At 44.0% G+C, this 25,598-nt stretch overlaps 1 protein-coding gene across 1 annotated transcript; it reads left to right on the forward strand.

The window, feature by feature from the left end:
- The first annotated feature begins 262 nt into the window (after window positions 1–262).
- On the forward strand, window positions 263–13,603 carry ENC1 (ectodermal-neural cortex 1). Its single transcript, XM_064140195.1, has 3 exons — window positions 263–499; window positions 4,979–6,791; window positions 10,426–13,603. The coding sequence occupies exon 2, from the start codon at window positions 4,991–4,993 to the stop codon at window positions 6,758–6,760; it is 1,770 nt and encodes a 589-aa protein (XP_063996265.1). The 5' UTR covers window positions 263–499; window positions 4,979–4,990; the 3' UTR covers window positions 6,761–6,791; window positions 10,426–13,603.
- The last annotated feature ends 11,995 nt before the right edge of the window (window positions 13,604–25,598 follow it).

Below are 25,598 nucleotides of genomic sequence, written 5' to 3' on the forward strand. Positions count from 1 at the left end.
CACACAGCGGGACCGCGCTCCCAGCCGGCTCTCCGCACCGATCGGCGGGCAGAGAAGCTTGTCCCACAGCTCCCGCGGGGCGGGGCTCGGGCAGCTTTACCGCTGCTGCCGCCGGGCGGGACAGCAACTCCAGCGAGTGCACTGCCCCTCTCCTCCTCCCGTCCCTCCCTCGCCTGTCACTCACCCGCTGTACATAAACGCTCCCCCCGCCCCTCAGCCCATATACTTCCCTCTCTGCGCTGCGCTGGAGCAGAGCTGGTGCTGCAGGCAGCAGCTGAACTCCTGCTTTCCCATTTTTTCCGTCTCTGTTTCCTGCTTCCCGCCCTCCTTTCGCGGCCCGCCTCTCGCCAGCGGCAGCACCTCCGCCCAGCGTGCCGCTGCCTAGCCGCCTCCGCCGGACTGTGCCACGCCGCGCCGGCAGCCGGGCTCCCTCCCATGCGCGGCTCTGCGCCGCCCGCGGAGGCACCAGGACGTCCGCGCTTGCCCAGGAGCTGTCGCTGTAAGTTGGTGTCCACCGACCTGTTGCGCCGCTGACCGCGGTAGACGGGAGCGGGCGGGCAGTGCGGGACAGCGAAGGGGTGGGCGGCGGTCTTGCAGCGTGCGCTGCGGGGAGGTGGGCGGCAACGGCAGAGCTAGTAGCCGAGGTACCGCATGCTGAAGCAGGCTCTGCTTGGGTCTGCGCTGTTGGCAGCGTGGCCAGATCTGCGCCCGAGGGGTATCGTGGTGCCGCTCCGGCTGGCGCCGGGCTGCCTTACTGGTCCCCGGCACAGCGGGAGCTCAGCTCTCTGCCCGTAGAGCCGGCAGCGGGAGCACCGTAGGCAATCGCGGTAGCTGTTGTCTCCGTTATGTAGCTGCCTCTTGGAAGTACTAGTGCCTTTCAGGACGTCTGCTAGCCTCCCCAAGGGGCTGCAGCTTCTTCAGGGGGGCCCGCAGCATCCCTCGGCGGGCGTCAGACCGAGGACAGGGAAGGGAGCGGGCGCCTCGCTGCTCCTGAAGCTGGCGGTGACGCTGTTCTCCCTGCGATGGTACGGAAACTTCTGCACGTGGTTATTACTCTACAAAGGAAATTAAATGCGTTTTGGCGTAATATTATTGCTTTATCAAGCTGAGAAGAAACCCAGCAAGTTCCTTTTCAGAAATGGGGGTTTTTTTTAGGCGTTAGGATAGAGTGAACAGAGCGGAGTTTTCAGTTGGGTTTCTTTGTCTGCATGTGGCGAGCAGTGGTTCGTTCCTAGCCGGAGCAGCGTGTTCTGCCATCTCTCTACAGGTCCTAGGAATCCACTGAGTATGTGCTGAGGGACTTTAGATAGGATCACGGTTTGGCTCAGAGAAAGGGTAGTATCGCTGTAAATTTAGCGATTGAAAGGCACGTTAGATAAATGGATGGGACGTTTCCTCTGCTTCACCACCATGTAATTACTGTCGTATTAAAATGACTCTACATCAGAATGTGTTGCTAATTTGAAAATACTTAATTTTGCTTTTGAATTAGGCTGCGGAGCTATTAAGAAGTAAGGCAGGGAGTCTATTTAGTTTTAAAGCAGTGTTTACTATTGGGCTGCTGTGACAAGTAGCCTGTTGAAGTCTAATTATAAAGCAAAGCCTTGGTTCAACCTCTCTTCGTGGATAAAATCTGCATCTGCATTTTATGACCACTTCTTGTCTTTTGCATTAAAATATATTTTTTTTCCTAAGGAAAAAGTATATGAAGGGATTCAACTCCTAATTCAAGGTCAGCATTTATTCACTGTAAATTACCTGTACTGAAGTATTTGAGGCATGCATAATTTCCAAAACCAAACAGAGGAACCAGACATGTCATTTATACATCTTAACATTGTAAGGTTCTGTTCTGAGCTATTTGTCAGAAACATCATAAGGTCGTATTCACAGAAGCGCTGTGTAGTAAGTTATGATAGTTGTTTATAAGGGTGCCCGTTTGTTTGGCTGGTCCCTGTGTGAACTCAGCAGCCCCACTGGAGGAAAAAGATATGTATAGATACGTATCTTTGTTCTCTTTGGGGAAATATGTTAGCTTATCTTAAATGCAAGTAAGCATGCTTTGAATTCTTCTCAATAGATGACATTGTAATGATAAAGACAATGCTACTGGAACAGTTAAAGACCAGGATACATGAAATCCGTAAATGCTTCGTTGGAAATTGCATTGCTCGCTGGAATAGACCAAATCTTCTGTTGTACTGGGTTAAAATGGCAAGTGCCTTACTGAGTACCTATTTATTTTTGCAGCAGTGTTGTTACTGTGTCTCTGGGTGGGCTTGGGAAAGGCAGTGATCTGTTCATCCCTTCTGCATATGGTCTGTAGCCCACTAGCCTCTAATGTATGCATAACTGCAAAGTGGGTTGCTGTGGTTATGGTCTCATTCTGAATGATGCTAAGCAAGTGGTACTTATAGGAGTATAGAGCCCACTGAAAGAATCTGAGCTTGCAGCCTCTGATGTGAACTCTACCTGCTCTCCTTCTGAACCCTGTGTGTGGGATAGTTTTTGGTGTGCTCTGAAATATATACTCCAAATATGTAGGAGGAAAGGAGAGGAACCGTTTGTTCTGTAGAGGTTTTGACAAGCCTAGACTGTTGCTAGTCTACAGATTCACTTAATTGGGATAGAGAGCAGGAGGGCTATGAGCACCTTTAAATCCTAATGACTGTTATCTCCTATGAGTGGATGTTTAGCTCCTGTAAAGAGAACTTTGCAGGTGTAGGTCGTCGGTGTGAGGAAACCTGATCTGTAGAGATTGTTTTGCCCTGAATCATAACAGCATTTACAATGGCAAAGTGCCTGGAAGAGTGGAAAAAATTGCAGATGGTTCTTTCCTACTAAAGGGTTCACCTTCCTGTCTGTGTCTCCAAGCTATTTGTGTACTAGTATTTCAAACCATGTTGCTTTCTATAATCCTTCAGGTCCAGGAGGCTTCAACCTGTGTTTGATCAGTGCAGTTTTTTTTCAGCTATAGATTAAGTGGGTGATTTTAGTCTGAGATTAGTGTTCAGGATCGTTGAATGCCATCCGAGTCTTTATTTGCCAGACAATACAATTGCATTAACGGTAATTCACTTTTTCTCATAAAAGGATTTGTGTTGTCATGGTGTATCAGCCTCCTTAAATTATTCTACGTTTTGTATTACCACATTTAATAGCTTAGTCCAGGGAGCATTGGTAAAATATCTCCCTAAACTTTTGCATGGTAGAATAAAACAGGTGCTCTGCCTCATAACTCAGATGGGAAGGATTTCTCTCTGTTATGACGGATTTTGGATTGCACACTGTAGATCGGACTATGTTGCTTGTGCTTCAGTCCTGGATAAGCTTCATCAGGGAAGCTGTATTTCAGATTAAAGGAAATTGGCCAATACAGTTTTATGGTAAAGTGTCTCTTCACTCCTTAAGTGATGATGGTTTATTTGTTTGTTTGCTTGCTTGATTGAGGTTTTTTGTTGCGTGTGTGGTTGTTTAGGGTTTTTTTCTGTCTGACAGGCAAGGTGTGTCACAAACTTGCTGTTGAATGGGATGAATTGTTTATTCTGTACACCAGCACATTTAGCAAGGAGGATGGTACGGGCAATGCAGCAGTTAATCTGCAGGTGTTACAGAATCCATATACAAGGCTTGCTCTGAAATGGAGTCCACTGCTTAAGTTTACCATGTGGTTTTGATTTTGTTCGAGGTTCTGGTCATACGAATCTAAAAAAATATGTATTTATTAGACTTCACTTTTTGGGCTTGTGTTACCCAAAGCATGAAATACGGAAATAGAGTTTTACAATTCTGTACTGCTTATGTATGCTCAGGAATATGAAAATTATCAGTTCCATAAGAGAGGGAAGTATATTCACATTAAAGACATCTACACATGGCTCCATCTCTGCATCTTGCAGAGAGAGAAGTGATTGTTACAGTAGTGGTCCACAGTGAGCTACAGTTTGCACTGGGCTCTATATGCTTCATTTCCTATTCCTTGCACTGTGACTTTTTGGGCGTTAATTTTACATGGCTGCCAGCATTCTTCCTTTTCTCTGTATACTGTTTTGCCTTGACTTTTACTTAAATAGGGAACTTGCTGCTGTAATTTATTACCCTGCATATTGTGGCAAGTATCAGTAGCATTCACCTTCAGGGACTGAACAGCTCTGATGATTTTTAGGAACAGAGCAGGATAGGATATGTCTTCTGTTTTCATATGTCTTTGAAAGCTCAAAATGAACTGATGGCCTGTCCTCTTGAGTACTTGACTCTCTAGGTAGCTTCAGAGTCAATGCCTCAGTGACTTCAGCTGGTAATAAGTTTTTGCACTGATTACCTGTGTATAGGCTATATCACTGTAGCAGGCAGCGGCTGGTGGAGCTCAAGACGTAATCCCTAAATTCACTCATCTTTTTTTATTTGCGGTTTGGCAGGACAAAATTTACAATCATTATTAGATTTTTATTTTGAAATGCTTTTTCCCCCCCATTCTATACTGTTGCTGATGGAATCATTATACCAAAGGGAAGCTTCCTAATGGGATTAGTAAGTTTTTGTTCACTGTGCAGCTTTTGACATTCCTTAGGTATTCTGTCTGGCAGCTCTTCCTGCTATGATTCAGTACATGAGAATGTTTCAAGCAGGTGCGTGTATATGTATGTAATGAATCAGCTGGTCTAGGTTGGGGAAGGGTGAGAAAATCAGTCGTGGTTCCTTTCCTTTCTTGTCTGACTTACTTGCTTACTATATTGCTATGAAAGTTGGAGATCAGGTTTCCCAAGATAAACCTGCTCTTGGGCAACAAATTTAGAGTATGTCATTTATGAAACTCATCTTACAAAAAACCTAAATGCACACCGAATCAGATGCGATTCTCTGTTTGCTCATAAATTAAGGATTATTTTCCTTATCTTACAGTGAGTGATAGATACACTTTTTGATAGTTAAATTCATTATTATTTTTACATTTAATTTTTTTCCCCTTTGTTTATAGGTGTGAAAGAAAATGTCAGTCACCATGCATGAAAATCGCAAATCCAGAGCCAGTACTGGCTCCATAAACATATACTTGTTCCACAAGTCATCCTATGCTGATAGTGTCCTTACACATCTGAACCTTCTGCGACAGCAGCGTCTCTTTACAGATGTGCTTCTCCATGCCGGGAACAGGTCATTCCCCTGCCACAGAGCCGTTCTGGCTGCCTGTAGCCGCTATTTTGAAGCAATGTTCAGCGGAGGACTGAAAGAGAGCCAAGACAGTGAAGTCAACTTTCATAACTCAATTCATCCAGAAGTCTTGGAGCTCCTTCTGGACTATGCATATTCCTCGAGAGTTATCATCAATGAGGAGAATGCAGAATCGCTGTTGGAGGCTGGTGACATGCTGGAGTTTCAGGACATTCGGGATGCCTGTGCAGAATTTTTGGAGAAAAACCTTCATCCCACCAACTGTCTTGGTATGCTGCTGCTGTCAGATGCTCACCAGTGCACCAAGCTGTACGAGCTATCTTGGAGGATGTGCCTTAGCAACTTTCAGAGTATCAGTAAAAGCGAAGACTTCCTCCAGCTGCCAAAAGACATGGTAGTGCAGCTCCTTTCCAGTGAAGAACTAGAAACTGAGGATGAGAGACTGGTATATGAATCAGCTATCAACTGGGTCAACTATAACTTGAGTAAGCGTCACTGTTACCTGCCTGAGCTATTGCAGACAGTGAGGCTGGCCCTCTTGCCAGCCCTATACCTTATGCAGAATGTGGCCACAGAAGAGCTCATCACCAAGCAAAGAAAAAGCAAAGAGATTTTAGAAGAATCAATAATATGCAAGTTAAAAATCTTACAGAATGATGGAGTGGTCACTAGTTTGTGCGCCAGACCTCGTAAAACTGGTCATTCACTTTTTCTTTTGGGCGGTCAGACCTTTATGTGTGACAAGCTGTACTTGGTGGACCAAAAGGCAAAGGAGATCATTCCAAAGGCTGACATACCAAGCCCACGGAAAGAGTTCAGTGCTTGTGCCATAGGCTGCAAAGTATATATCACTGGGGGACGAGGGTCAGAAAACGGAGTCTCTAAAGATGTGTGGGTGTATGACACCCTTCATGAGGAGTGGTCGAAGGCTGCTCCCATGCTGGTAGCTAGGTTTGGACATGGCTCTGCTGAACTGAAGCACTGTTTGTATGTAGTAGGAGGGCACACTGCAGCAACTGGTTGCCTTCCAGCTTCTCCTTCAGTATCCTTAAAGCAGGTAGAGCAGTATGACCCCATGACCAACAAATGGACAATGGTTGCCCCGCTGCGAGAGGGAGTAAGCAATGCAGCAGTAGTCAGCGCAAAGCTTAAGTTGTTTGCTTTCGGTGGTACCAGCGTTAGCCATGATAAGCTGCCCAAAGTTCAGTGCTATGACCAGTGTGAAAACAGATGGACAGTACCGGCCACCTGCCCCCAGCCCTGGCGCTACACAGCTGCAGCTGTTCTGGGTAACCAGATTTTTATTATGGGTGGAGATACAGAATTCTCTGCATGCTCTGCTTATAAATTCAACAGTGAGGCATACCAGTGGACTAAGGTGGGAGACGTGACAGCTAAACGGATGAGCTGCCATGCAGTGGCATCTGGAAACAAACTGTATGTGGTTGGAGGCTACTTTGGCATTCAAAGGTGCAAAACGTTGGACTGCTACGACCCCACGTTAGATGTATGGAACAGCATAACAACTGTGCCCTATTCATTAATTCCCACAGCGTTTGTCAGCACATGGAAGCACCTCCCCTCATAATTGTGTGTATGTTGCAATTATAAATTATCAGGTAAGATGTAGCATTTTTTAATTCCATTGTAGTAATGCTTTTCAGCAGCAGCTCTGAAGAGGATGAATGTTTTCAATCTAATATTGCAACTGGAGCAACTGAGATGTACATTCACAGGCTGTTGTAAGGCAGGCACCACATTTGTGACAAAACCAGATGCTGGGGGTATTCTGCTGTGTATCTTGCACCCACTTCTTTTTAATAGAGTCTTTTTCTGCATGACTTAAATGTAAAGGAGTGAGTGAAAACAGTATTTTCTGCTTGTGAGGAAATGCAGGTAATCTGGAAATTGAATCCTGCTCTGCTTTTAAGTACTAACACGTGCTGAACAAGGGTTTCATGCTGTTTTCCTGGTGAGAAGGGCTAGGTCACTGTATACCCAGCAACAGTGCCCAAAGAAGATACTGCAAATTCTGATCTGAAGCCTGGTAGGGAATTCACTTGAATTTCTGGGCAGACATCACATTTTCTGCATGGAAGCAGCCTTTGGGGAAAGATGCTGTATTAAGAAAGTTGTTTTACAGGCACTTAATGCTTGGTTTTCCATCTTGCCAAGACCATGTGGTTGCACCTGCATGGGTTAAGGTTACATTTGCTCCATTGATACACTTCTGCAGTACAGACTTTTTCAAAGTAGTTATGGTCATATATGTTGGACTAGGTGTCAGGGAGGCATATAATTAATACTGCTGTCTGAAATAATTATCAGTCTATAGCACATACTGTTCCAAAACAATTTAATTACACGTAATAGGCAGATGCAACTTCAGCATTGTTACCTTCTTACAAGCAAGTCTGAATTTGGCCTTCCTTTTTTTCTGTTGTTATAAATTTCTGGCTTTTAGGAGGAGAGATGTGGTTCTTGAAAAAAATTAAATTAAAAAAACCCAAAACACCACAAAACCCAACCAAAACCAATCCCAAGCTAAAAAAAAACTGAGCACCTACTCATATTGTCAGTATTTTTCAAGTCTGATTTTTTTTCATGCTAACTACTCACGGTTGCTTCAATTACTGCTATTTTTCCCTTATTACTGCATTTTCTAGAGTTCCATCACTTAAAATAAGTCACTGACTTTTCCCAGAACTGTCACTCTGTGTATTTTGCAATAAATTTGACAGATTCCCCTTAGCATTTGGTGTTCTTTTCCTTCATTCCCCTCTTTAGTACAGCATTACAATCAATAGCAGGCAACAAAACAAATACAGAGGCATCCTCAATGCTCAGTAGTCTATGCTCTGTAAGTGATAATTTCTTTTTTGGATTTGAACAGTGTATAGCACAGCGATGAGGGCAGTCAAGTTGCAGTAGCAAAACCTGGCTCTGCATTTGTGCATCTAAATCATCTGGAGGTCCAAACTGTTGGAGACTCTCCAGAAAATAGGAAGAACAGCTTGTGTATAAAGACTTCCCAAGGTGGTTCTGTTTGAGACAGAGTCTTTTGGTTTGTGGTTTTGGTTTTCTTTTTTTTCCCCCTCCCCCTGGTTTCTTTTGCAGCCAGAGATAGTTGTCTGACCTTTGTAGTAAATACAAAACCTGAATGTCTTTGAAGCAGTGTAGGTAGAAATATACACCTAGAAATGTAGGATAGCCATGAAATTCCTTTCTGTTGGTAGACTGAGTATTTACCTTGTATTTGTCCTTCAGCTGACCGAGAGCTTTGAGTAAAGAATGCAAGGCTGGTCCTGTGCAGAGCAGCAGGTCAGTGTAGAAATCTAGTGTGAAATCAGGCTGTCTTGTGCTGGCTCCTTCTCTTGTCTCAGTTGATTGTTCATCTTGAAGACACTGCCCTCTCCTTTCCATGCACTGTTTCCACAGACTTAACTTTTGGGACAGTGGGATAAATCCTTGAGACTTACCAGATCATGAGTTCTGTGAGTAGTTGCTCCCTTAACAGCCAGGGAGCTGAAGCCCTGAATTGTGTGTGGGTATTTCCTCACTATCTGGGAACAATATCTTGACGTCTTCAGTTATTTTCTATTATTACTGACTTTCAGCGGTTCTCAGTATTATCAGAGCACAGTATTCAATGCCCAGTATCGGGTGTGTGCCAAGAATAATATTGACTTATTCTTCTGAGACTGACTGAATTATTCTGAAGTTTACGGTATATGAGGAGTGTTCATATTGAAAATATGTCCTCAGGATTTAACTCTGCAAAATGCCTTTCTTTGTGCAGCAATCTTGTTAAAAGCCATTATTTTAGCTTCATTAACACACAAGACAACTGGTTTGAGTAACACACAAGATAAATGAATGCAGCTCTATACTGAAATCTTTCCAATGCTGTGTGTTCATCCAGCGAGTAGGTTTTTAACTCCTGCTGCTTCATCAGTGGGTGGGAAGGACCAAAAGGAAATTTCTTCTGATTACTCTATATTTTCCTGGTACTGTGTGGTCCCAGTCTGACAGCTGTTAGGCGACTTCAGTCTGCATTGTCTCGTTCCTCAACCTTGGGGCTTTTGAGTAAATTGGGAATTCCCCTCCCCACTCCATTTCAGAATTGTTTATAGTTCTTTAAATTTCATGGCATGACAAGGATCATGTTTTGTCTTCAGTGTTGATAGTGTCTTGCAGTGAGGAGAACAGTGTGCAACTTTTTATTAGGCATAGTGAAGATGGTGTGTTTCAGGCCCACAGGAGTGAAGAGTTTGATGCTCTAGGGGTCGGTTATGTAGGCTGTGGTGTTTCCTTAAGCATTCACTTTTGTTCTTAGACATCACAGCTTGAGAGAGAGCTGGTATGTTCAAATGAATCGAAGTCTTTGAGCTCCTTTGCATTGTAGTGATGTAGGATTTGTCTCCTAAAATTCTAGCAGTGCTATCAGTAATGACTGTGATGAACTGAAGCTGGGTGGGAAGGTGACATTTGAATACAGCTTCATGGTGATAAAGCAGAGCACAATCTCAGTATCCAAAGGCTGAATTTCTCACTGAATAACCAATTTATATAAAGGACTCTAGGAAGGAATTACTGATGCATGATGCATGTGTGAAAGGAAATGAGACAGACTTCTGCTTTAATGAATAGTAGGTATCTTTTAAGTAGAGGGATTATATGTTCCTTTCTATATTGTGAATAAAAGAAATTCAGAATTCTTTGTGGTCAGAGAGGCATTGGGGTATTCACTGCCCCTTCTGCTTTACAACAAACAGGATTTTTTGGCCCAGGGTTAGAAAAAAACTCTTTTACACTAGGTGTTTAGGTGAGCTCTTGCGGAAAAGAAGTTGCACAAGGTTGTGTTTGCGTTAACAAATCTGCAAACCTGTAAGATTTTTTGAGGGAACATAGGAGTGTTGAAGCATGCAGTGTTCAGAACCCATCACAGTGAACTGTGTCAGGCCAACTTGATTTAGGTGTCAAATGACCAAGTTTATTGCAAGTAAATTAAAACTTTCTGATGCCAGTGGAATGGTTTGCAGAGCAAGGCCAGTAGAGTAATAGAGGCACAATCTGACCCTAAATACTTATGTTCTTGGCTGGTTTATGAGTTGGGTATCACAGAGGCATACTGAGGTGGAGGGGTGTATCCTAATCCTAGGTGTTAGATTTTCTTCAACATCTAATGAAAACCTTATGGTACATTGTCTCAACAAAACCCTCTAAGCCTTTTTTCTCTTCTCCCTCCCCCAGCCCCTTCCCATGCTTTCAGTTTCCTCCTGTATTTGGAGAAGAGAATTGGAACCTCAGTTCTGGAGAAACGGTTTTAATGAAGAAAAATCATCTGATATCTTGCATTTGAAGAAAATCATCTGCACCTTGTAAATTATATACCTAGACATGAAGGAGTGGGAGGAGAAAACCTGTCTTCAGTACTTCAGCGCATGGTTTAAATATGAATGGATGAGCCAAGGATCTGGTCCTTGTGCTAATAGTTGTGGATTAACGCCAATATTAATCAGTCCTTCAAAGAAGAAAAAGAGGAGACAACTCTGAGCTGTGAGAGCTTGCAGCACTCTATTTCCATGTTCATATGTGAGATTTGAAATGGTTGTCATCTCTCTTTGTGGTGGCTTGAAGTGCCAGCGCCAGCTGCAGGGGAAGCAGGCTGGGTCTGAAGTGGCGAGATGCTGCTGTGAATGAAGATACAGCAGTATGTTGCTGAACTCTGCTGTGTGGATCTTGCTTGTCTGTGAGCAGTGTCTACCGCATCTCTTACGTCCCACACTGACTTGTCCTGTGTGCAGTAAGTGACTTTCCACTCGGTAAGGAACAGCCCAGTGGTGAAATGTTTTTGCAACAGTGGGGAATGAAAATGATATCCTGCAAATGCTCCTTGTTCCTTTTCCTCCCTGTGTTTAGAAGTAATTCAAACTGTCCCATTCCTGTTATGTTACTTGTAGATATGGTTATTTATTGTTCTGTGCTTGCATGCTGAAACAATGCCTGCAATTGTCATGTTGCAAGGGCCTGTGTGAATTGTGTGTTTTGCACATTCTGTGATTGCTGACTTGCTCTGCTGCACAAAGAAGGAAAACTGTTGGCTAACAGAGGTGGAAAGGAGAGGTGATTTTCTGGTCAGAAATGGAAGGATTACACGACAGGATCTTAAGTTACTTAAGTACTAAAGGAAGAAACCATGGATGTCACTTTCTTAGGCCACCAGCTCCCCAGGTTGCTCGTGGCATGTCTTATAGATGGTGTCCTTGCTACATTTCATTTGTTGGTCATGCCTTTCAGTTTCTAATTTGGAAATAGCCGAAAACTCTTGCAGTGCTCTCTTTGTGCAGCTTCCTGATTACAATGCAAATACTGTGGAAGAGCTTCTGGATACCCAGCCCAGATGAAGTCATTGTCCAAAGTTATTTATTTATTTATTGAGTTGTAGGAGGAGTACCTACAATATAGCCGCATTGACCTGGATGAGTGGAATATGATCATTCAAGAATAAAAGCAAACAAACAAAAAAAAAACAAACCCTCAAGATAGGTTAGTGATGAAGTCTTAAAAATAAGGAAAAGAAAAAAAGAAGAGCAGCAATTTTGCACTGACTGGATTGCTTCATCTATCTGGATTTCAGGTGTCAAAGATTCAAGTGCTCCAGCAAAATTATTATGGGGATAGAAAACTAATTCAAACCTCTTAATCTTAAAAATAGCCCTCAAACTCTGCTGCCTTTTTGTTTTCTTATGGGGATAGAAAGTCATTTTCAGACCTCTTAATCTTCAAAACAGCCCTGAAGCTTGACTCCCTTTTATTTTACTTAGCCAGGTGTGTTTTTAAACACTTGGTTGCTCAGAAGTGTTAGATACAATCCTGAGTAACTTTTTTTTTAAAGGTTGTTTCTTTCGGTCTGGTCTTGAGGCAGAGATGAAGCTACTCTTTCTTCTGGATTTCAGAAGCTTGTGTTTCACAGATGCTGTCTTTGCCAGATCCTTTGATGAAGCATGTATTGTGTTGTGTTTTTTCCTAAGTGTTTCTAGAGACCAACTTCACTGGCACATTCAGCAACATGGTTGGTGTGTATTGCACAGCTGCATGTGTGCATGCGAAAAACAAAGTAGTCACCTTGGTGATGCTTGCCTTTGTGTGACAGTGATGTGGCTGTATTTGTGGAAGTCCTGTCATCTGGAAGTGTATACACTGGTCACTGGAAGTTTCTCTGTGCTGCCTTATGTTTGAATTGCTGTTTGGAGTAGACCTTTACATTTAAAGAAAAAGAATATGTGGAGTTCTTTGAATGCAGAGAACATCAGTTAATTAGAAAAGGCATTAGCAGTTTTCAGAAGGGTGAGGCGTAGCTAGCTAGATGTGAACAGTTACAGTTCCTCTGGTTAAACCAATTTCTTGAAATGATAATTTAAAAAGTGTTTAAACCTGCTACCCTCCCTCCCCCACCACCTCCTTCCCCAGCGTTAGTCCTTTCCTCTTAGATGGCTTTTAAGCAGTAGAATTAGGGTAGTTCTCCTTTCTGTATCCCTGTACTTGCACATGTTGCTCCATTGAATCAAACAGCCTTGAACTGCTGTAGTCTTTCATCTTGTGGCTCACTCCAAGGAGTGGAAGGGCAGCTGTAAAATCAGACTTCCTGTGCTTTGCCTGTCCTCTCCCAGGCACTAGCGACTGCAGGAGCTACGAGGGACTGGGTCCCCGAGGCTCCCTTGTTTGAATAAGGGCCATGTAAGTTTGAGACCAGTATTTTCCATGAAGTTAATTGGAGTCCAGATGTGAAGCTGCACTACATCTAACTACTTAGCTTTTGAAATCTGTTTTGTAGCACCATGCAACTTCCAAAAGTAGGGTGGATTTTCTGCAGCTGTTTCCAAAGTTGTGGTCTGCTTTCAAGTCCTCAGTTAATTCCTGTGTGTAGTCTGAAGGAAGCTGAAGTCAGGATGGGCCTCTGGCTCTGCAGGGAATATACTAGTTTCTTGCTCTATGAATTGATGTGGGAGTCCTGGCTAGCTGCTTGACCATGTCAGCCTGAAAAACACCTCACACTTTGAAGCAAATGCAGTTCACAGTGGAGTGCACACAAAAACACAGGCATAAGATGGGAAGCTTCCTCTTATTTTACAGACTGCTTACTGTAGAAACATGTAATAAAAGACAGCCTTCCTCTTTTTGGCATAATTGTGCAGCCCCTTTTCTCTAGGTCTGGACACCTGTTGGAGAAATAATGGTTAGAGGAAAGTAATGTTCCCTTTCCTGGCTACTGAAGATTTGGTTCATGTGCTAGAAGAAAACTGTGCAAGTGAAAAAATAAAGTTGTCTACATTGTGTCTTTCTGTTTGCTACTTTAAGGTTTTGTAAAACTTTTTTTTTTTTTTTTCACAATGTGAAACTGAAGGTCAATAAATTATTAGAGATTTTCTCTGTGTGGATCATTTATTTCAAGTGTTTCTTCTCCTCTCTCTCCAGCCTCGAATGCCTGATACTGTCCTTTTAGTGTACTCTTAAAAGCACATTGGCAACACACAGTTACTGCTTAGTTTTAAGCTTCTGCTTCAGTTGGGCTTCCCTTCCCTTTGTTCTGTTCTGCTGCTGTTACTGTGGTGTCTATCTCAAAAGCTCAACAGTTAAAAGCATGAGAGCCTCAAAACATGTAAGAACAGGAAATGCAAGTTTGTTGGTGCTTGTAGTAAATTTCAGCTGGTGCCAGATGTGACTTGGAAGTGGAATTAGACATCTCAAACACTTGCTAATTATTCTCAAGGAAAAAAATTGCTGGCTGTGTTTAAAGCATTCCACTTGTTCTTTATAATGCACAGTTATAGCCAAAGTCTTTGATCTTTTAAACTTGGCACGTTTTGCTTTGTGGGTTTTGTTTTTTTGCCTTTCAAAACAACGCAAACAAAAAAAACCCTACTGATTTTTCAGTGTTGGCTTAGCACCTCTCTGACCTTGCAGTGTTGCTGACTGCTGCCCAGCTATTAAATAGTATGCCAAGAGTATTTGTACATATGACCTGAAGGTTCACTTGCTTAGGTCTATTAAGCACTGACCTGCTATACATCCTGGAAGAGAATTTAACTCAAGTGTGCATCCAGTGCTCTGGAGCAAAGGAACAGGGTCTGCTTTCCTTGGATGGTTTCACTACCTGCTGTCTCATCCTTTTGCCTCTACAGGTCTGAAGAAGGAAACGGTGTGCACAGCACAGTGAAACAAGGGTGCTGATGCTGCAGTTGCCATCAGCCTGTACCGCAGGACTTGAGTAACTTGAGTGAGTTCCTGGCCCTGGAAATTGTAGTGCTTGTTTTGCACAGAGAAAGGCAAAACTGTAGGAGGTGTTACTCTCTGCAAGAATTAAGTTTTCTGAAATCTAAATTACCTTTTTCCTGCAGCAGCACTCTGAAAGTCACAGGTTGCTTCAGGGTTGTTTATTTACTCGAAAGAGTCAGAGCCACAGTATTAAGTGACTTTTCAGGCCTCAGCACTGTTTAGTTAATCTGTGCTTGCAGTGTTGGCAGGGATATGGAGCACTTAGTCAAAAGATCTTGAAATGTGAAGGATACTGGAAGAAATGATCTTGAAATGTGAAGGATACTGGAAGAAATCAGCCTTCCCAAGGAGCACCATAGTATTAAATAAGTTAGAGTGTATGCTGCAAGATCTTTGCTGGACAATAACCTCTGTTTGTTTTGTTTTAATTTGGGTTTTGTGAAGGCCTGGGATGCTTAGAGCAGCACTGGTTCTGAACAGGCTGCTGTGGAGTGAGGCACTGGTGTCATGTTAGGTCATCAGGTTACTTATAGGAAGACTTTGTCTGGTCATGGCTTCTGATTGTGGAAAACTCATAGGAGATCTGATATTTATGGTAGGAGTTTAAGATAGATAATTACTTTTGGATTTAAATGAGTTAATAATCTATAGAATAGAAACCTGCAAGGCTCTATTCACATTAAGTGTGAATACTAAATAGCTTTGATGATTAGAGAGGAATCAGCTCATTAGCATTGAGTATGGCTCAATCGAGCATACTGGGAGATGATCAATCCTAACTCAGGAATCTCAGAGGGTCTGTCTACAGTAGTAAATTGAACATGCCTACTTTCCCAGGGCTCTTAACATTGAAGCCAGCTGTCATGAGCTCTTTGAGCAGCCTCTTGTTTGGGCAAGACAAGATAGCTGTATGTGCTTAGAGTGACTGCTGGACTGCTTCAGAATGCTCTAGAAGAGTGCAGGTTTGCATGGATTTAAACCCTGCCAGGGCTGCTCAAACGATTCAGCAGAACTAGCAGATTGCCTTCCAATGCCTGAGAACATTCCTGAGTGTGGTTCAAGATACTACTGCTGGCCTAGCTGAGACACCCAAGTTAACGTCATGTTTAAGTCCTAGTTAACTGAGTGGAGGTTGACCCAGCCTTAGTGACCTAAATGCTGTTGAAGATGGAGGAAAAAATGCTGTCTCTCGAGTCACTTGTGAAAGCTGTGTTCAAAAGAGGTGGAGACATACTGCTTCTTCAGCTACTGTAACATGAAGCTTTGGAAGTCCACAGAGAATAGGAAAGGAGTGTCTTACAAGTAGGTGAAAAACGGTGTGCGTGAAAGGAGAATCATAGAACCATAGAATCATAGAATCAACCAGGTTGGAAGAGACCTCCAAGATCATCCAGTCCAACCTATCACCCCGCCCTATCCAATCAACTAGACCATGGCACTAAGTAGGAGGTGGCAGCACTCTGCAGGGTTTGCAGTAGCAGTATAATGTTTCCTTCTGGTTCCAAAGCAAAAAACAGTAGGACATCAAAGATACAGCGGAGCTGTCACAAGGAACTAGCTCAAGTGTCCAAGTGGGAATGCATATGTATGTGCCCATACCCCCGGCTAGCAAATATTAAATGAGACAAAGTTAAGTCTCTTGTGTTAAAGGACCCCTAGTCCCCAGGGTTTCTGGCATATCATCACTTTTGATCCCTAGCACCTCTGTGAGATCTACATGATTTATTCCACTCTGCAGTGTGAAGGGCTGTGATCTGAAATTGTGCTCTCTCATCTGTGTGTGTCTTATGCACATAAGACATACAGAAACATAAATATAATATGAAAATTGCATGCTTATTCAAACCTTTACATTCATCTGTGGGTGTGGCATGACCCAAAGTACAGACGCCCTCAGCAGCAACATATGCACATCTACAACAGGACCATCTGTCGTCTTTGTGTCTTTAATAACAGTCTGTTAACTTTAAAGTGTCAGCATTTGTTAGAGACTGTACATTTAAATATGAGAATTAGCCTTAAAACTAAAAACGTTCATAGGACGTGGCTGTGAATTAAAACGAGAGGTTACACGAACTACACACCTCTTTCATAAATGTGTTTAGGCTGTGCTTCTGACCTGACAATGTTCTGACAGCTTCAGGAAACCAAATTAGACTATGTGTCCCTTTTTTGTGTGTGTGTCTAGTTACCCTAGAAACCATAATCTGTATGTCTGAAATGACAGAGGGCTGTGAATGAAGCAAAGCCACTGGAATTTCTGCAAGGTCCTCTCCCAAGCCTATTCTTACATTATCAGGCGTTCAGCAAAGCTTGTGTATTAGATGAAGTTCATTAGATATTTTGTATTCACTGTGCAGAATTTCTGGGTCATAGAGTGTGCTCTGATTCAGAGGTAAAGTTTATGGTTGACTGTGTTGCTTAATTGCAATTATATATTAATATAAGCCAAAGTCACAAATATGAGCTAAGATTCTACAGATCTGCATCTCTTTCCATATTTCAACTTAACTGTGTTTCATCCCAACAACAGGTTCATCTGGGAACAAAATATTTACTTCCAGTTCGAGTCTGATTTATTGAAGGATGCAACGGGAATTGCGGGAGAGGCTCCTCTAGTTGCCCAACACTTTCTCCTGGAGCCACTATATACACTCTGCCAGTCAACAAGATGTCAGGCTGCTTTGCCAGATTGGCTGTGAAAACTTGGTCATCTCATTCATGTGTTAACTGGGTTGAGAAGGGCCCGAGAAAACAGAAATCTTGTTTCTCAGGACTAACAGAGCCAGGGAGGACTTGCCACTAGGTAAACACAATCGAGCTGGCTTTTTACATAGCAAAGAGGGACAACAGCTCTTTCAGGCAGACAGTTACTATTTAGCTAGAGGAGTGCTGATAAGAAGCAGGCAGGTTTAGGGAGTTACAGGTATCAAAATATTTACACAGACAAAAATATTATCCTGCTCCTCAGCATCCCTTCCAGTATGGAGAGAGGTACCAAGCAACCTCTTCAAAGGTTGGACTTTTTACCTTAGAGGTGATACGCTTTCTTTTCCATTCTAAAAATAAGAACATCTTGCTTTACAAATACTGAAGTCTTAGGTTTGTTTCTTTCTGTTCTGATGGCTGGGGTAACTAGCGATCCACTCATTTCCTGGTAGTGTTCAAGATCAGCAGCACCCCTGATGAGACATGCTCAGAATCATAGAATCATAGAACCATAGAATCAACCAGGTTGGAAGAGACCTCCGAGATCATCCAGTCCAACCTATCACTCTGCGCTGTTAGCACCGAGCCTAGTGTAGGATTCGTTACAGACTTGTGCTTCCACCAGGCTGGGGCAGCTACTTGTTACTCTTGTTCAGCATCCTGCATGGATTAATTGCCTTACAAAGTGCATCAGAGTAGTTGGAAAAAAAAACTTACCATGGAATGTATTGTGTTGGAAGGTACCTTTAAAAGTTGTCTAGTCCAACCACCTTGCAGTAGGCAAGATCATATTTGATGAAATCAGATTACTCAGAGCCCTCTTGAGCCTGGCCTTGAATGTTTCCAGGGATGGCACCTCTATCACTTCCTTGGGCAACAGCTACAGTGTTCTGCTGCCCTCATGGTAAAGAACTTCTTCCTGATGTCCAATCTGAATCTACCCTGCTCTAGTTTAAACCTGTTAACCCTCATGCTATGGCTACTGGCCCTTGTAAACTGATGCTTCCCAGCTTCCTTGTGGGCCTCCTTCAGGTACTGAAAGGCTGCTGTAAGTTCTCCCTGGACCTGTCTCTTCTCCATGCTGAACAACTGCAACTATCTCAGCCTGTCTTTGTAGGAAAGGAGCTTTAGCCCTCTGATGATCTTTGTGGCCTTCTATCAGGTTCCTGTCCTTGTATTGAGGGCCTTGGTGCTGGGCACAGTAGTCAGGTAAGGTCTCACTAGAGCAGAGTACAGTGGCAGAATTGCCTCTCTTGATCTGCTGGCCCTGCTTCTTTTGATGTGACCCACAGCATGCAAATTGTTGGCTCATCCTTAGCTCTTTGTCCACCAGTATTCCCAAGTCCTATTCTGCAGGGCTGCTCTATGTTGCGTTATCCCCCAGGCTGTATCGATAATAAAGATTGTCTCAACCCAGGTGCAGGATCTTGCTCTTGGCTTTGTAGAACCTCATGTGGTTCACCTGGGCCTGCTTCTCCAGGTTCTAGATGACATCCTGTCCCCCTGGCATATCGCATAGACCACACAGATTGGTGCCATCTGCAGTTGTGCTGAGAATGCACTCAATCCCATAGTCTGTGTCATTTGATGAATAAACAGCAGTGGTCCCAGCATGGGCTTCTAAGGGACACCACTTGTCACTCACCTTTTTCTGAACATCAAGCCACTGACCTCTGCCCTCTGGATGTGACCATCTAGATAATTCCTTGTATACCAAACAGTCCAATCATCAAACTCTTATCTTTCCAACTTAGAAAGAAGGATGTTGAGAGGCAGAGTCTTAAACGTCTTACAAAAGTCTGTATAGATGACCTCCATTGCCCTTCCCTTGTCCACCAATGTAGTTACTCCATTGTGGAACCACTAGGGTGGTCAAGCAGGACTTGCACTTAGTAAAGCCATGCTGGGTGTCTTGAATCACCTCCTTGTCCTTCATCTGCCTTAGCATAGCTTTTAGGAGGGTCAGTTCGACAATCTTCCCAGGCAGAGAGGTGAGGCTGACAGGTCAGTAGTTCCCAGGATCCTCCTTTCTACCCTTTTTTATCATGGGCACAGTATTTCCCTTCTTCCAGTCACCAGGGACCTCACTTGGCTGCTGTGACTTTAAATATCGCAGAGAGTATCTTGGTAATTGCATCAGCCAGTTCAGGTCCCATAGGCTTGTGTATGTTTAGGCTCCTCAGGTGGTCATGAACCTTGTCTTCACTTATAGTGGGAGGGACTTTGTTGCACTGGTCCCCATCTTGCAGTCTGCCCTCTTGAGAGGTGTGGGAAATGATGTTGCCAACTGAGATTGAAGTAAAGACATTATTGACCACATTGGCCTGTTGTTACCAGGTTGCCAGTCTTGCTCATCAGAAGTGGTGTGCTCTCTTTTGCCTTCCTTTTCTGACTGACAAGTAGAATCCCTTGCCAAGGCACTGGCTACAGCTGCACCCGATCCCTGAGTAACCAAGCAGTGTGTCTGTACTCTTCCCAGGATACCTATCCCTGCCTTACAGTGCCTGTGTGTTGCAGTCTTGCCCTTTCAGTTTGACCACCAGATCTTCAGATTCAGCTATGATGGTCTCTGGCCTTTCAGGATGGTCACATCTAGAAGCTTCATAAATGAATGGAGACTGCTAAGAAGTGTCCCTCAAGGGTCTGTACTGGAACCAAAGCTGTTCAATATCTTTAGTGAGTGCCCTCAGCAATTCTGCAGATGACACCAAACTGAATGATGTGGTTGATGTGCCAGAGAGACAGGATGTCATCAAGAGGGACCTGGGGAAGCTGTAGAAATGAGGTTCAGCAAAGCCAAGTGCAAGACCCTGCACCTGGATCAGGTGTCAACATGGACTGGGGAATAAAAGCACCCTGTGGAGAAGGCCTTGGGAGTACTGGTAGATGAGAAACTGGTCATGAGCTGGCAATGTGCACTCACAGACCAGAAGGCCAACTGCATCTTGGGCTGCCTCAAAAGTGGCATGGTCTGCCAGTTATAGGGAGAGGATTCTTCCCCTCTGCTGTACTCTGGTGAGACCCACCTGAAACAGGGTCCACCTCTAGGGTCCACATCTCAAGACATGGAGCTGTTGGAATGGGGCCAGAAGATCAAAAAGTTGGAGAAACCTGTTAGTAGTGCCTGTGGTAACAGGAGCAGAAGTAAAAGTTTTAATCTAAAAGGGGTAGACTCAGTAGATAAAAGAATTTTTTTCAGTAGGGGTGGTGAAAGTAGAAGCTTCATCACTGGAAACATTCAAGGTCAGGCTGGATGGGCCTCTAGGCAACCTGAAGCATTATAGATGACCCTGCAGGGAGATTGGACTAGGTGATCTTTAGAAGTCTCTTCCAATTCAAAATGTTCATGGTTCTATTACATTGGCCATTGTCCACAAGGATTTCACTCGGGAGCCCTGCTAGGAGTGTTCAAGAACTGGGGTCTATGCCTCTGATGGAGCAATCCCCAGCTGCTTCTTCTTGTTGGATGTGGCATTTAAATTAATTTAACAATTGGTCTTTATTAGCGTGAGAAACTTGAAAATTTCTTATGCTGCTGTTTCTCCCAAAAATGCTGTCAAAGTCTAATCAGGCTGAGTTAATGTTTCAGTCATTGTGTGAAACTATAGCCTTGCAGATAAGACAAACATGCTCTGGGGTTGAGACAAGGATGAAACATGCCAGCTGACATGTTTTGGAACGCACTGGAAGATGGATGGCCTTGCCCCTTCTCAAGTTTGCATATGTTTCTCCAAGATAAAGAAGTTTGCTGCACTCTGTACAAAGTGTAATAAAGTACAGGGTCTCTGTACCTGGGTACAGCATGGGTTAACGCTGCCCTTCCCCTTCCATAAGCATGGATGCATTGGTAGGCACTGCCTCCCTGCACTTCCTGTGCAGATTAGGGGATACACCACCAAGCCAGGAACTAACAACCCTCTTGGCAGGCAATAAAAAGGACTTGAATGCATTAGCAGGTGGTGTGCACACCACTGGAGACCCAAGGGATGGACCAGGTGAGATGTCACTGGAACCCTGGGTGGTGACCTGTCTTTACCTATTCTCTGTCTGTCTCCTCTCTACTCACTTTACCCCTTTATTTTACACTCATCATGTATTTATGCATACAAGACTTTAGTCAAGGAGTTTACAAGTAAATATCTTTTTGTATTGAAGCATGGTGTAAGTTCTCCTTAATTCTATGATAGAAGTTCTCTTACCTGAGTAAGGCATTGACATCCTGGTCACCAAACTGGAAAAACACAGACTTGATGAGTGGAGCACTGCTGGATAAGGAATTGGCTGGAGGGTTGCATGCAGAGAGTGGTGCTCAAGGGCACAATGTCTACCTGGAGATCAGTGACAAGTGGCATCCCTCAGGGGTCAGTGCTGGGAGCCAGTGGTGTTTAACATCTTTGTCAGTGATATGGACAGATCAACGGAGTGCACCCTCACCAAATTTGCAGATGACACCAAGCTGTGTGGCACAGCTGACTTGCTAGAGGGCAGGGATCCATCTAGAGGGACCTGGACAGGCTGGAGAGGAAGGTGGACTCATGAAATTCAACCTCATGACATTCAACAAGGCCAAATGTAAGGTCCTGCACCTGGGTCAGTTCAATCCCAATTACAAATACAGGCTGGGTGGTGAATGACTGGGGAGCAGCCCTGAGGAAAAAAATCTGAGGGTCTTGGTTGATAAAAGCTCAATGTGAGTTGAGAATGTGTGCGCGCAGCCCAGACAGCAGCCGTGTCCTGGGCTGCTGTTCCAGGGCACTCCAAATTCGTTTCTCCTCCACCCACTGTGGGTTTGAATGGGAAGGAGAAGAAGGTGCAAAAATTGCTTTCTTCCCTGGCCTTGCAGGCTTGGAGGTGGAACAACAAAAGATCTTTGCACACGTGTGTTGACCCATGTGGGAGCCCGCGCTGGAGTCAGGCTGGTGGCTGGTTGTGTTTTCACACCCAGCATAAGATGGCAAATGGACACTTTGTCTAGAAAACCATAAAGGGAGAAGGCGAGGTGGTTCCCGTCTTGAAAGAGCTGCCACCTTGACAGAGTTCCCGACAGGACAGGCTCCTGCTGTGGCCAAATTCCCATTTTGGACGGTCCCTGCTTTTGGACGGCTCCTACCTTTTTGCACGGCTCTCGTTTTTACGCCGTCCCTGCCTTTGGACAGTTCTCCCCACTTTGCACCATTCTGTGCAAACTTGCAGGCTTGGCAAGTCCTGGGGTCCATCTTGAGAGAGCTGCCAGAGGCACCTGGTCCTGGCTACTCTTGGACGATATCAGCAGCCAGCTTCCTGGCTGCCTTCCAGACTGGGGGACCACAGCAGTTCGGCTCTCCCCTGCCACTGCTGAGACAGAGTCACTTCCACGAATCCCTGTCTTGTGGCAGCCATGTCCAGAGACATTTCTGAGTTTGGCAGCTTTGCCACTTGCCTTGGACTTCTGCCACATGCATCCAGACTATTGGATATTGCTTGCAGCTCAGAAGGCATCCAAGCCACGGATGAATCCAGCAAGAGATCATCTCCAATTTCCTGGTTCACCTCTGTGAGTAAAGCCTTCTGGTCCCTTAATTCCCTGCTCTGCCTGATTGATGGTGGGGTAAAGCTGTGTTTATAACTTAACTTTTTCAATTTCCTAACTTCCTAAATATCTACATTTACCCATAACATCCTTTTGAAGAATTCCTAATAGAATTAGAATCTGTAATTAAAGCTAAACTAGGTTTGCATATAGTTTGGGGGTGGAGTGTTCAAGAAAATAAAACCATTCTATTTTTATAATTCCTGACTCGGACACATTAATTCCCTGCCTCCATATATCAGCTGCATCAAGAGTAGTGTGGCCAGCAGGGCAAGGGAGGTGATTCTGCCCTTTTACTCTGTTCTTATTAGACCCCACCCAGAGTACTGTGTGCAGTTCTGGAGCTCCCAACACAAGAAGGACATCGAACTGTTGGAGCAAGTCCAGAGGAGGGCCATGAAGATGATCAGAGGGCTGCAGCATCTACCTCTGCTATAAGGACAGGCTATGAGAGTTGGGGCTCTTCAGTCTGAAGAAGGCTTTGAGAAGACCTTGTAATAGCCTTCCAGTGCTTTAAAAGGGCCTACAGGAAGGCTGGGGAGGGACAATTTACAAGGTCTTGTAATGACAGGATGAAAAGTAATGGGTTTAAACTGGCAGAGGGGAGTTTCAAACTAGATGTTAGGAAGAAATACTTTACAATGAGGGTGGTGAGACACTAGAACAGATTGCCCAGGGAGGTTGTGGCTGCTCCCTTCCTGGAGGTGTTCAAGGCCAGGTTGAAGAGGCCTTGAGTGACCTGTTCTAGTGGGAGGTGTCTCTGCCTACTGTGGGGGCTTGGAACTGGATGATCCTTGAGGTCACTTCCAACCTAAACCATTCCATGATTATACAGTTCAGCCCAGGTGAGTCTCTCTCTTTTCCCTTCTCTCTCGCAGGTGAAGCAGTATGTGACAAATGCTTTTTTTAAATTGGATCTACAGTGTCTGCCCACTTGAAATACAGTATCCTGCAAACCCATGTCCTCTGATCAGAACTCATTCCTGACTGCAAAGCTAATGACAGTCAAGGTTTAATTGATATGGTTAAATATCTTAAATGCACGTTCAGCAGAACCAAATGAAAACTACTCATATTTGGTTTTGAAGACTAAAAAAGGTGAAAGCCACAATTTCTAAGGTGTAAGAAGTGTCTCTCATCTGGAGACAATCATCAGCTTTTCAGTAGCTCAAGGGGGCCTTACAAGAAGAATGAGAAGAGACTGTTTACAAAGGCCTGTAGTAATAGGACGAGGAGCAATGGTCTCAAACTACACAAGAGTAGACTTAGATTGGATATTAGGAACAGGTTCTTTACTAAGAGGGTGATGGAACACTGAAACAGGTTGTCCAGGGAGATGGACAGACTCAACACTGGTCAGACCACACCTTGAGTATTGTGTCCAGTTCTGGGCCACTCAATTCAAGAAAGATGTTGAGGTGCTGGAACATGTCCAGAGAAGGGCAACAAAGCTGGTGAGGGGCCTGGAACACAAATCCTATGAGGAGAGGCTGAGGGAGCTGGGCCTGTTTAGCCTGGAGAAGAGGAGGCTCAGGGGTGATCTTATTGCTGTCTACAACTACCTGAAGGGGCATTGTAGCCAGGTGGGGGGTGGCCTCTTCTCCCAGGTAACCAGCAACAGAATAAGGGGACACAGTCTCAAGTTGTGCCAGGGTAGGTATAGGCTGGATGTTAGGAAGAAGTTCTTCACAGAGAGAGTGATTTCCCATTGGAATGGGCTGCCCAGGGAGGTGGTGGAGGCACCGTCCCTGGAGGTCTTCAAGAAAAGATTGGATGAGGCACTTGGTGCTGTGTTCTAGTTGACTGGATAGGGCTGGGTGCTAGGTTGGAGTGGATGATCTCAGAGGTCTCTTCCAACCTGGTTGATTCTATGATTCTATGGTTGAAACCCCATCCCTGGCAATAGTCAAGGTGAGGCTTGACTCTGGGCAACCTGATCTAGTTGAAGATGTCCCTGCTTATTGCAGAGGGGGTTGGACTAGATGACCCTTAGAGGTCACTTCCAACCCAAATCATTCTATGATAATGCTAAATAAGTTAATCTAGTTATCTTGTTTGTATCACACTACTGTATTTAAATATTAGTTTTTAACATTGCAAAAAACACATTTCAGATGTTCCCCTCTGTGTTTCTGGGAAGATGAAGTTACTCAGGAAATAAAAAGTGGTGACTGAGCATGGTTGAGAACAGAAACTCAGAGCTTAAAGAGACCATCACAACAATATTACAACTAGCTGAATGTACAACTGTCTTGAAAGATCATGCTAATAAATAACCAAACAAAAGCCTAAAGAAACCTTTGCCTTTTCTTTGGACTTCTTTCTTTATGTTTTAGAGGTTATTTTCTTTTTTTTTTTTTAGTAGCCTTCACAAATCTCCCCCTTTTTTTCCAAGACAGTCAGTTTTTCTTTACCTGATGATACCTCATGCCTGTTTTTATTAAATGCTGAAAATGTTATTACCTGCTTTGAATATCAGGCTTCTGTTTTGTGCTCAGTTCATCATGAAGTATTGAATAGCTTTGGCTAAAGAGTGCTTAGTACTGCTTGACTGTACTTGCTCTGATCAAGGAGTTTGTGCTGCATGTGGTTGCCACTGCAAGTCATTATGGGATTGTGCAGAAAGCATTTGCTGTAACCTCTTTATGCTCTGCCTTGTGAATAATGGAAGGGTAAGGTTTCATAACTTTTTCACCTCTCATCAGAAGGTGATGGATAAGTGGATAAGTGTGAGGTACTCTGAAGGGAAGGTGGTAATTTGCTAGGCACTACTAGGAAGCATCCTCTTGGGAGGAACTGGGACCAGACTGAAAAGGCTGCTTGTTTCCCAGAGGAGAAGGAAAGATCTGAGAAAGTGGTGGGATGAGAA

The sequence above is a fragment of the Pogoniulus pusillus genome, chromosome Z (genome assembly GCF_015220805.1).
Source record: "Pogoniulus pusillus isolate bPogPus1 chromosome Z, bPogPus1.pri, whole genome shotgun sequence".
NCBI classification, from domain to species: domain Eukaryota; kingdom Metazoa; phylum Chordata; class Aves; order Piciformes; family Lybiidae; genus Pogoniulus; species Pogoniulus pusillus.

Excerpts from the sequence above, each read along its gene's own strand:
- ENC1 (XM_064140195.1), top strand. The coding sequence starts at position 4,991 with ATGTCAGTCACCATGCATGAAAATCGCAAATCCAGAGCCAGTACTGGC.